Below are 12,992 nucleotides of genomic sequence, written 5' to 3'. Positions count from 1 at the left end.
TGCTCTATACAGCGGCGATTTGCGATGTTTTGTAGCCCATGTTTCTCTATGGACTCTTCCTTTCTGTTGCATCACACCGCACAAAAACGTGGTTTTCGTGCGGTGCAATGCAACTTTTATAGTAGGAAATCCTACTGTAAAAGCCGGAAAAAAAAGCCCTAGCTGCTTTAAAAAAATAAGCTCCGGTGCAGTCTCCCAAAGCTCCCTGACACTTGATTGAAGTTCTCTGACATAGCTTCCTGGTCAGGATTTTGAAAACCCCCGCCTCCAGGAAGCGCTGCCTTTAAATGGCTGAGCCAAATCACAGCCATTCAATGATTCAATGCCATTTTTTTTAGGCAGCTAGTGCTTATTTTCAACCCCCCTCCAAAACCCACACGTGGTGCTACAAAATCGCGATATCAGTGAAAAAAAGTAGCAATATCGCACAGAACACAGATGGAATATCGCTATTTTGCGCGATCGCGATTTTAGCATTACAAGTCCCATAGACCCCTGCAGAAAAAAACGCTGTGAATTTCGCAGTGAAAAAAAACTGTAGTGGGTAGTCACCCTAATGGTCGTGTGCAGTGAAGTAGGAAAATTGGCAGTGACTATGTCAGGTAAGACTGTCAAAAAACAGGCAAACCTATCACAGCTCAGTAGCTCCACCATGTTGATAAATACTGGTGACTGCACCGTTATTGGATGCTACCTTAGCTTTTGACTGTCTCCTACTGATTTCTTTTGTGGGTTCCTCTACAGAAGAGCTCTCAATCCCACTGTCCAGTCCAGAAGCTGATGTCACTTCACTTCTTTCTTCTTCTACTGTGCACATCCATTCCTTCACCCTCAGGACCTGAGCAGGAGACAGCTCTCTCTCTGACAGAAGATCCATTAGTAGGAGGTAACCTGTGTCAGTACAAGTCCTAAAATGTGCACACTCTGCCATGAGCCGGGACACATGATCTTCTGTAGACCTCCGGGCTGCAAACTTAGAAGGATCAAATCGATTTAGTATTCGCGTTTCCGATCGATGTCTCTGCTCTAGGGCTCGTTGCAGGGACTTTATCTGATGCTGTAGGTCTTCCACTCGGTCAGCATCTTTCTTGCAGTTGACGGTGGCTTTGTTTTTAATATTCTGAGCCCGGTTGGCATAGTTCAGCGTGTTCAAAGTTTCATCAAAGTCTGATGCTGAAGGACTTATGCAACAAATCATAACAGTCTTGGCATTTCCTCCAAGGGAATCTTTCAAGATCCTAAAAATAAATGAGACGTGATCCACTCATTGCACATTCCCAAGTAGACACGACAGATGAACAAGAACATCATACTGCAAGTATTCTGAAGCTAAACAATCACAAAGATGAAAGCAGGGACTGTTCTAAATGTGGAGACTGAACACATGTTCAGTTCATAAATCCCTTAGTGACCGGCCTATTTTGGACACTAATAACCAAGCAGTTACTTTGCATTCTAAGGGCCATAACTTTTGTTTTCTTCGATATAGGTATCTCAGGACTTGTTTTTTTTGCAGGGCAAAATTGTATTTTTTTTATGCTTGTTTGCTTGATCGCTTTTATAATAAAGTTCAATACTTCTGTATTGCAATGTACTATACCGGTCAGTGTTCTAATGACAGACAGCCCAACAGACCCCGCCTCTGGCAGGGCTTAATAAGCCTTGTACATGTCAACCCTTTAGCACCCCACGATGACCTCTAAGATGTTAAATGGCTGAGATCAGAGGTTTCTCTGACCTTTTTAACAAGAGTCTAGTGTAGGGTAACTCTTGATTCTGGAGAACAACCAGTGCATACTGAAATCCGTAACCGCCCACTAATGTAGATCACATATAAAAGATATGGTTTTCTAAATATACATAACTGCTTATGCATATAACAAAAAGAAAGAAAACACATACATGCCCTGCATTTGACAATACCTGGTGATCTTGGAATCTCTGTATGGGATATGGGTACTTTTCCTCTTTGGGTCCCCCAGGGCACTGATTACATTACCCAGGGCTAGTAACCCTGAGTTGATCTGAATGCTTTCTTTCAATCTCTCTCCAGTATTGCCTGTTTTCAGTATACGTTCAGAACCAGCCAGGTCAACAAAGTGGAACTTGGAAGACAGGACCTGGCCAATTGCTAGACTCAGTCCATCCTCAGCATTGGTAATTCTGGTGACTCGACCAACTACTCTCCTCTGTTCCATAGTGACAGTGAAGATAGTATGCGAGCGGCTAGACTGAGTGTTAACTTGAGTAGCTCCTGTATGCTTGGCAGTATTGCCCATTTCTAGAAGACTAAGCACTTCATCAAGTCCTTCCACTTCTGTCTCCTTTACACCACACAACACTAAAAAATAGGGAAAAAACACATCAGGTTATAGGATACAAAAACTCCAGATATTTCTAATTAGGTTGCTTGCATTTAGATAACCACTTGTCACAAGGCTGATAACTATACAGAATGGCAAAGCTAGTGGTGAGAAATTGCAGGCAAAGAATTTACTTTAAGACAAACCTATATGCACATCCGGCAAGGATCCCAACCCTGGAGCATCACACAAGCTTGTGGGAAACAATTCACACTTGCTGATTGAATTGGTCTTATTTTTGTTAGAGGGGGTTTCCAGCTCTAAAAGACTGATGACCTATCCTTAGAATAGGTCATCAATAGCCGATCTGAGTCCACTCTGTACACTGAAGCACCAGTCCAGCAATAGCGGATCGATGGTGGTCCCGAGCGGTACACTCCTGCCAATCAGCTATTGATCACTTACTGGAAAATAGGTCATTAGTTGTTTTCTGAACTTGGGTCTTTTACATGGGCAGATGATTGGAAATTAATGCTTGTCTGGCTGATCATCTGCCCATGTGAAGGTGTTGCCCATCAGCTGACAAATGAGCAAAAGCGAATTTCCGGGGAGATCTCATCTGTTACGCAGCACCTGCTGTCAGCACCACATTGTAAGCAGGGATGTGCTGCTGACAGCATAGGTGAACTATATGTGCCTGATCAATTATATGAACGATCATTTGGGCACATACAGTAGTGCTGGTTGCTCCGTGTAAATAGCACTGAACAAGCACCAACTGGCTATTCTACAATAATGTATAGAGAATGTTCAGCCACATTAGTCCCGGTCGCCAAAAAGGCTCACAATCTTATATCCTTATCTCTCAGTATAAGGCACCTTTCACACAGGCGCTGCAATTTTAGGCCGCCCACATCACGGCCAAAAATTGTATGAATGAGAGGCAGCTGCGACCAAGTCGCAGATGCATCTCCCATTTTCTCGCCCATTCAGACGGCCCCGCTGTGACGTATATACGCCGCAGGCCGGAATACCGTCAGCTGGGGGAAAAAGTTTAGTTCTGCTCAACTCCCTCCCCCCCTCTGCCCCTTGCCGGCTGCCTGCAAAGGGAGGGGGCGGCAGCTTAGGAGAGCTAGTGTTCTAAACTCCCTCCTCCTCTCAGCCCAGCCTACGGTAGCTGCTGGCAAGGGGAGGGGGAGGAAATTTAACAATACGAGCCGCTGCTAAACTCTCCCCCTTTCCTTTTCTGACGGCTCTCGTAGGAGTCTATGGGAACGGCCGGTGTATTCCTGCAAAAGATAGAACAAGTCCTAGCTATTTTGGCGTCGCATAAAAGCAGCTGGCCGGAATGTGCACCGTGTGCACTATCTTTTCCGGACGGACGATTTTACGCACCGGAAAATCGCCCATCTGAACAAATGTATTGGAATCCAACGCTTTATATGGTCGCGATTTTTGGACGGAGTTTTATGGTGGCAAAATAGCCGTGATAAAATGCTTGTGTGGAAGAGGCCTAATAGGGACAAACACAAACTTCTTAACATTGGCTTCCTTGATGCTATAGTTCTTACCACCGAGAAATCACCTTGTCCAATGTTTTCTTTATACTGCTCTACTCTGATGTTTATGGAGTGTGGGAAGAAATTGTGGAACCTGGAGGAAGCCCAGTAAGATATAGGGAGAGCAAACAAGCTGACCAGCAAGGCCACTGTCATACACACCGGTTTTTAGAGCGTTTAGCATGGCATCTCAAACGCCACGCTAAACACTGTAACACGCCTCCATTGATTTCAATGGGGCTTCTCAAATGAGCGTTCAAACATGGCATTTCTAACACCGCAATTTTTGAACGGTCTGCTCTATCTTAGTGTTTTTCAGAGCTTTTTAACGCACCTGATGACCCATTGCAATGATGGTGTGTGTTAAAAAACGCTGTTGAATGCATTATGAAAACGCCAAGTTTAAATACAATATTTTGACAGACCCCTGTGTGCGAGTACCCTAACAACCGGTGTTTCCAATCACTCTTTCATGCAACACTAAAGGGCTTGTGTGGGACTATAATATTGATGACCTGTCCCATTTCACGCCAGTGTACTGAAAAATGATAATGTGCTCTGTCAATACTGGAAAGCTTTCTATTAAACAGCTCGCCATTTCTTACCGACACTGCCTTTGTCATCCTCTCGGATGAGAATGTCTTTACTAGATGTCTGCACTTCTAGAAGATCCCTGAAGTCCTCTTTATACACCTCCAGGTAAGACACTCGGATCGTGTAGTCAATCAGATCATTTTCATCAACCAATTTAAAGATTTCAGCCATCGCCCGTGGAATAATGCCTTGTTCATCATCAGAGATAGAAGCTGGAATGAGCAGCAAAGGATTACAGCTGGGATATTATAGGGTCACACAACACTTAATTGCTATATAATTAGTATTAATAGTAAAAAGCAAATACTGTAGGTAATAAAAGAAAACAAAATAGTCCCTAAACTGGTGCGAGTGCATTTTATACTCACATATACTTGCTTCTCCGATGGTATACGTCTTCCCAGACCCAGTCTGCCCATAAGCAACCACTGTAACATTAAAGCCCTGAAAAAACGAGTCAAGCAATGGCTGTACGCAGCGATTATATGCAGTCTCCTGGCTGCAGGCTTCATCCAGCACATCCTGAAACTGAAAACGTCTATTGGTGCCAAGCGTTAGCCTCTTCTGATCAGGGTCTATATTGACACAGGACTGCTGACCATGCAGAACCTCCTTCGGAAGCAACGGCCGGACCTTGACGGCCACAAATACCGCCGTCTCTTCGGCACGAACATGCTGAGGTTTAGGACCCATGAGATCCCGCGGCAGCACTGTGTAAGCAAATAAAAGAGCAATTATTTAAGGCTAGTGCAATCTAGACTAGTGAGAATTACACGCCATACAGTCACCAAAGTATGTACATGCTCAGCTCTACATTCAATATGCCAGTATTAATGAACCTTAAAGAGGACCTATCATCACTGCAGAAATGCCTGTTTTAGACCTCATTCACACAATAGTTTGTATTCCATCATTGCAACAGAAAAGCAAAAACTGGATCCATCCTATGAGTTAAAGGGGCTGGAGGGACGCCATTTCTTATATTGGGGTCTATCCGTCTTGTTTCTGTCAATCAGAGTTCTGGAGTATTTTTCTCAATCTCTGCATTGTCCTGTCCCTCTGTTACTCCTCCTGAACATCTGAGAATAAACTGACAACTGGATACTAGCACTTCTCTTATTTAATAGGCGTGTTCCTATATAGTCTCATACGGTCAGCACTGATTGAACAATGTCAGACTCTGTACCGCCGGACCCCTAACTGCAACAATCAGTTGCCAATGTATTCATAAGTTCCTTGGGGAACAACAGAGGAACAGCACAATGTAGCGAGCCAAGAATAGATGCTTCAGAATTACTCTTTCATGAAAGGTGTAAGTATTTACTAAAATATACATGTCAGGATTTCCCAACTATGTGATTAGGAGCTGTTGAAAGCGCTCCCCCGCGCTCCAGTTGAAAGGTTCGGGTGTCGGCGCGGGGGAGGGGCGAGTAGCGGCTGTCAGCAGGGGGAAGCGGGGGGAGAGAGGGAGAGAAAGATCTCCCCTCTGTTCCGCTCCGCTCTCCCCAGCAGCTCCCTGCCTGCCGCCGGCACCCGAACCTGCAGTCTCGAGCGTGCAGGTACTCGCTAAGGGCAATGCTCGCTCGAGCAATTGCCTATAGCGAGTATACTCGCTCATCTCTATTCACAACACATCTCATCAATTAATGACTTATCAGCGAATTTACAGAGATCAGCAGCAGTGCACTGAAGTCTACCCCAAAGCCGAATGCACACGGCAGGTCCGGATTCCGTCTGCGGAATCCCTGACGGAATCCAGCCCTGACCGCGGCAGGTGACCCTGGTTACCTGTCATCTTCTTTGCCGACGTCCGCGCGGACCGGTCTTCTTTCGGCTTCTCTGTACTGCGGATGATCCGCATGGCTCACTATTCTGTCAATTGCAAACGGGCCGCGAGTCGGAAAGCTTACATTGACTTTAATAAAAGCCGTCTGTATGGGAACAGCAGTAAAATGGAGCATGCTGCTTTTTTTCATCCGTGAGCAGAAAACGCAATTGGTTTCCGCTCGTGTGCATGATGAATAATTTTTGCATAGCATGCTATGGAGGGTTATTATTGCAGAATCTGGAGGCGGACGCCACTTTGGATTCCGCAGCAAAAATCAGCCTGTGTGCACGAAGCCTAAAATGTAGTTTTACCAGACACAGACTAAAACTGTTTGTTTAACCTGATAAGGCACTTGGTTTTGGGCTGTAATCCCGTGCCATTGAAAATATACGGCGCAGGTTTAAAGCTCCTGCAATCTAGCAGGAGCAGGTCGGGTGTTTGGCTGTCTCCGACACCCGAGGACCCAGAGAAGAAGACAGAAATGGTATAGAACTGTTTCTTCCTTCTCTTTTCCAGCCTACATAGCACTCAATGAGTGCCGTGGACTGAAAAGAGGAAGCGGCTTGGACACTTCTTGGACCCTGCAATCAAGTAATTACCAATGACCTCCAGCATGACAGAGCTACAGGGTCTTAGCAGACCCTAGCCCAGCTCTACTAATATTAATAATACTTTCCTCTGTAACCAGGGATCCTATGGATGTCCTAGCTACAATGGAAAACTGTAAAATAAGAAAAAAAAAAAAGTGAATGTCCCCCAGAGGTCTTATAGGTCATCATCATAGAGGACATAAAATAAATACAGAGAAGTATACAAATACATAAAAAAAGGGGGGAAAAAACGAAAGAAAGAAAACTACCCATCACCCACGCCAACCTAAGGCCTTGTTCACACGGGCGACACGGCATCGCTGTGAGAAAATCTCAGCGATATTGCATTGCTGGTCCGTGCAATATCGCTGCTATTTCTAGCAGTGATACTGCGACTTTGTAGCACCATATGCGGGGATTTTCGGGGGAGGCTTGAAATATAAGCCCTTCCCCGAAAATACAACTTAGCTGAAGGAAAAAAAACAAAACACATACATCACCTCTCCCGCGCTGTCAACCCAGCCGCATCTTCTCCCCGGGTCCCGGGCACAGTTTATCTTCTTTTCTGGTCGGGGATTCAAAAATCCCCGCCTCCTGAAGCACTGGCTGTGATTGGCTGACGCTTAGCCAATCACAGCCAACGCTTCCAGAAGGCGGGGATTTTTGAATCCCTGGCCAGAAGAGGAGAAGATGCCGCTGAGCTGACAGCGCGGGAGAGGTGATGTATGTGTGCTTTTTGGTTTATTTTCTGCAGCCAGGGCTTAAGTTTTAGCTTTGACAGTAGGATTTACTACTGTCAAAGTTGCATCGCATGAAAATAGAGTTTTCGTGCGATGCGATGCAACAGGGAGAAAGGCTCCATAGAGAAACATGGGCCACAAAACCTCACGAGTCGCGTGCATATAGCGGGAACCGTGAGATTTTTGTGTCGTTTTGCAGCATGCTACAAAGCATCGCATGTGTGAAGGAACCCAGAGGAAAGCATGGGCTTCTCATACATGCGATTTGTAGCATCGTAGCAATGCTACAAAATCGCACGACTTTGTCGCCCGTGTGAATGAGGCCTAAAATCACCATCATATCTGCCATGTATTCTGATTCTATGCAAATTATTGTACTTGTGGGTTATCTGTCACCACTTTTTTCATTCGACCCATTTGACGCTACCTCTCAGGCTATTGCAGTGTTTATACCAACTGAATAATATTATAAATATTTATGTTTGGGCAAAATAAAAAAAAAAAGAGTTTAAGAAAAATATAGAGTGTTGGTTTTTTGTTTTTTTTGCGCATGTGTATTGGTAAAACATTTATGAAATTCATTTAAAAAGTGTAAACAGGCAACCCACAAACATCTAAGTTATGTATTAAAATGTGCGAAACAAAACGAGGAACCTGTTCCTGTACTTTAACATAAATATACAACTATAAAGGGTCCTTCACACTGGCGACTGCAATATCGTCACGAGAAAACTGCGGGGGGAAAAAAATTATCGCAATTTTGTTATGAGATGTTTGCGCGTCAGAGATGCTTTTTCTTGCAAAAACACCCCCGCCACATGCGACTTTCTCGTGGGTTTTTTTAGGCAATTTTACCGTGATTTTTTAACGCGAAAGTCAATAGGACTTTCCAATGTTAAAAACGCATCGCACAAAAAATGCAAGATTGTGCTTTCGATGCGATAAAAAGGAGTCTCTATAGAGAAACATGGCAGATAAAAAAACCCCGCAAAAACGCTGAAAGATAGGACATGCTGCGATTTTTTTTCTTGGAACATCGCATGAGGGAAAACATTGCAAATGTGAAGGAAACCATTGAAAATCACTAGTTTCATAATTCTGCGTTTTCACTCACTCTCGCATCGCATGAAAATCGCGCAATTTTATCACCAGTGTTAAGGCGCCCAAAAAGTATTTTTTATACACATTACCCCTAATAAATATAATTAAAAAAAAAAAAACTGAAAAAAAATTAAGTGATATATATATTTTAAAAAAAAGGTACTCAAAAATAGTTCTATAAGTCATGAAAATAATAATAAAAAAACACAACAAAAATAATTTTGACAGCCCGTGAAGAAATTATGAACCTTGCGTGACATCTTCTGCGAACATGTACCTGGCGCCTTCCTACAAGAATCCCCACCCACGGACGGACACATTTCTGTAGAGCTTACAAGCCATTTATGGGTTTGTGCTAGGTCATAGACATCGGTAACACAAAAAAAAAGCTAGGCGCCCCCCTGGCTCTTGGGACCCACCTATAGCACATATACCGTACCCATAGTGTCTTACTGAGCACTGCGCCAACAACATGATAGCACTCGTCTCCCCCTACATCTTTAAACTAGTCAGGACATCTATAGTAACACCATCCTCTGCATGTACAGGATTTGTTACAGCAGTGATCTGCAGCCTGTGAAACTACAACTCCCAGAAGGCACTGAAAGCTCATGGCTGCCAGGGCATGCTGGGAGTTGTAGTTTCACAACATCTGGAAGGTCCCACACCACTATGATGCTCCTGCAGTGCAGTTAGTGGACGACTGCAGAAGTTATGATTGGCTGTGAAGTTCAGTCCAGCCTACTGCACGGGACTTTGTAGTGAAGGGACCGCAGAAACTACGTATACCCCATTAATAATAACATATCTCATCAGACTACACTCCGCCAACCTGCACTGGTCACGCAGACCCCCGAAATCCTGGTCCAGGGGGATCCTAATCCGCAGCGGACATCATCGAGGACCAGCGATCCATCGCATCACTGTGAAGCAATGCGCAACATCTCCCTCTGGTGGTGTGCGGAGATATTACAGGTCCGGCCGGAAACAAGTACTGCCTCTCACTGCCCGGTCTGTGCGTTGAGTTCCCTTTAGTTCCGTGGCGTTCGCTCTTCTCTAGGGTTAGGGGAGTAGAGCCGAGCATCCATGCTCTATCCATGCTCTCAGCCTTTGCATAGGGGAAAGTGAAGTGAGGTCTTGTTTTAGATCTGAAGCCATGTAAGACCCAATCTTGTAACCCTGCCCTGATATATTATATGTAAAGGCTACAGTTATAATGTGCAGTTATTGACTATAGGCAAGGTGATGGTAATATTATGGATGGAGTTTTGCACCCATATTAGAGGCAGCTGTCCTGCCCGACCATCAGCAGCATCTTTATGGCTCCTTCACACCAGTGTATGCGCCATTGTGCACTCTTCAGCGCAACACATGGGTGTGTCATGAACTAGCCGATTTTACGTGCATATCGGTGCATTTTACTGTATTTTTTTGCATTCGCAGGGCTCATAAGGCTGGATTACATGACACATGCTGTCATGCACAGTCCACCTGGGTTTTTTGTTAATATTTGCCGTGCCGTCGCTTCGCAATAGTGCGTAGACACGCCGCCCATAAGCAATTCAATTCTGTTGATTACGCACCACAGAGAACGATGGGCTGCCTTGCGCATATCATGCCGCAAAATAGAACATGCTGCGCTATTTTTTGAGCTTGCGTAATACACAATTCCTAGACGCTGTGACTTTGGCCACTTTCTTACTGCAACGTTGGTCATTTTTTTGTATCAGTAGTTGACAGCCAAAACCAGGAGTGGAAACTACAAGGAAAGTACAATGGAAAGATTTGCATATATTCCTGGCTTCGGACCCAAATACTGATACCAATTACTGCTGACTTCCTGGTTCTGGTCCGGGTGAAGTAGTCACAATGTCATCCATAGACCATGTGACACACAATGGGGCGGTGCATGTTCAGGGTTATGTTGCTCTGGACAGCAAGGGACTAACATCTTCCTTCCGTTCCAGTGATGATAAATTGTCTGGTCTGTCTGTCTGTCCAATCAGCCTATGAGACTTTCTGTTAAGACAATTAAACCGTCTCCTTTGTATTAAAGGAATTGTCTAGTTGTAAGCTAGTGGTGGCTTATAGTCAGGATAGGTCATCAATCATAGATTAGCAGAGGTCCGTCACTTTTGAAATCTACCGATCAGCTGTTTAAGGGGTCCATGTGCTCGTGCACTGACCTGATTTCTGCAGGAAGCAGACAGCTCCGTTCCCACAGAAGTGACCAGGCTTGGTATAACATGCAACATACCCATTCGGTTCAATTAGTGCTTGACCTGCAATAACAAGCCTGGCCACTGCAGAGGGAATGGAGCTGTCCTCTTCCTGCAGAAATAAGCTCAGTGCATGAGCACATCCGCCCCACAAACAGCTGATTGGAATAGTTTTTGAAGACAGACTTATCCCGGCGCAGACAGCTGCAGCCAATCAGAGGCCACAGTGTCAGCTTCCAAACTCCTGGCATCAGCGCTCACATCCTGGTTGCAATGATGTCAGGATTTCAGGACAGTGATGCTGCGGCCTCTGATTGGCTGCAGTGGTCACCTGACTTCCAGCCCCCCTACAGGCCATTCTGTGTACTACCCTTCTACAGGAGTAAATACCCAAGTCTCAGTTAGGTGACTTGTTGCAGCCCAGTTTTGAAAGGAGATATATGCACTGGTCAATTATGCCGAATTATGTGGATTGCCGCTTTAAGAGAGTTTATGTCACAAGTTATTATATAACATTTGTAACCCTCCTATGGGGCGTAATAATGTTTTCCTTGTTCAGTAAAGCTATTTTTGTAAAAAAGTGCTGCCTCTGCCTTCGTCTATCACCGCCGCACCATCCATGACAGCACCCTCCTACTTCACAGGACTCTCCCTCTCGCAGCGTGTATCGGCCGGCCGTTTTCACGGCCGGCCGATACATGCTTTCATCTAAGCAGTCCCCCCTTCCCTCCCACTCACCGCCTCTCTGCCTGTCTCCTCCACTCCTGCGTTTGCAATGGGAGGGGGTGGGGCTGAGGCGGAGCTAAGCTCTGCTCTGTCCCGCCCACTCCTATTGCTGGCTATAGACAAGGGGAGGAGGTGGGAGCTTATCTCCGCCCCATCCCGCCCACTCCCATTGCAAACTGCTTGGAGGGGAGGAGAGAAGCAGAGAGCTGATGAGTGGGAGGGACAGCGTATATCGGTCGGGCGTGAAAACCCGGACAGTATACGCATGTCTGAATAAGGCCCCCAGCAGCTTAGCAGAGGGGGCCCAATTCCCTCTCACTCCCCATGAGATTTCAGGGTGCCAATGGCTGGTATGGTAGTCTTGAGCCTCGTAAACGCTCGCAGGGCTGCCATTCATGAATGCCTGTGCTAGGCAAAAATTAAAACTACTATGTACTGCAATCCAGAAGTATTGCCACATACAGTAAAAACGATCAAGTAAACACAAATTCAAGTCACCTATTGGGGCTATAGGGTTAGCGAAAATAGACTTCCCCAACTCAGAGGCCTCTGGAGGGAATTCTGCTCCTCAAAATGAGACAAAATTCGGACAATGGCCACTTCAGACGATGCACTCGCCATTTATGAAAACAAAACTTTGTAAGAAAGTCACTAATAGGTGGCGCTGCAGCGGACCAGGTCTATGGTGACAGACCTGAATCAGTGTCAGATCTTAAAGACAGCAGTTGTCAGCATATTGTAGCGATTAAAGGCTTTTACCCATTAGCGTTTTTTTTAATGCAGCGATATCGCTGCCTTTTTTTCAATGGGATTTTAAGTCCAAAAAGGCATGCATAGTAACTCCCAGAAGCATGGAGCAAATTACACCACACAACTGAACAGGACCAGTATACAAATGTACTTTATTACCAGCATCCTCTGTAAAGAAGGCCTGAAGAAGCCACTGGCCTAGGTGGGGAAATGTGTTACTTATCCATCTGTTTTTATGTGTATATGAAAATGAAACAGATGCATACTTACCTCCTGGTCTTTGGTCTCCCGGTCTGTAGTCTTGAAGATTCCTACGTAAAGTCTGCATTCTCTGTATAAAGGAGCTGGAATAAATAGCCTAAACAAGTAAGTCATAGACAGACTGAGACCATTGCCCAGCCAGCCCCCGGACCAGTACATGTGCACGAACCTTGTTGGCGCCAGCAGCACAGTGACATTTTCAACGCGATCATGTACACTGAAAAAACTAAACGCACCCCCAAAAATGGCACAATTGTGTTGTTTGTTTATTTTACGTTTTTCAGTACATTAAATGATATGTTAAATGGTTTCATTAAAAAA

General features: G+C 45.1%; 1 protein-coding gene across 3 annotated transcripts in view; it reads right to left on the bottom strand.

The window, feature by feature from the left end:
* The window catches only part of KIF7 (kinesin family member 7), a 45,304-nt gene extending 35,483 nt beyond the window's left edge, over nt 1-9,821 (bottom strand). For 2 of the 3 annotated variants that reach the window (XM_066592796.1, XM_066592798.1), the window contains exons 1-5: nt 9,548-9,821; nt 4,825-5,166; nt 4,468-4,668; nt 1,924-2,341; nt 695-1,238 (exon numbers count right to left, since the gene is read on the bottom strand). In XM_066592796.1, the coding sequence (XP_066448893.1) occupies nt 695-1,238; nt 1,924-2,341; nt 4,468-4,668; nt 4,825-5,149 (1,488 nt within the window). In that variant the 5' untranslated portion in view covers nt 5,150-5,166; nt 9,548-9,821. The remainder of the gene's footprint in view (nt 1-694; nt 1,239-1,923; nt 2,342-4,467; nt 4,669-4,824; nt 5,167-9,547) is intronic. The other variant, XM_066592797.1, reaches the window with a different exon arrangement.
* Between the last annotated feature and the right edge of the window lie 3,171 nt (nt 9,822-12,992).

Source organism: Eleutherodactylus coqui, chromosome 2 (genome assembly GCF_035609145.1).
Source record: "Eleutherodactylus coqui strain aEleCoq1 chromosome 2, aEleCoq1.hap1, whole genome shotgun sequence".
In the NCBI taxonomy this organism is placed as follows: Eukaryota; Metazoa; Chordata; class Amphibia; order Anura; family Eleutherodactylidae; genus Eleutherodactylus; species Eleutherodactylus coqui.
This window is presented reverse-complemented; position numbering and strand designations above follow the sequence as displayed.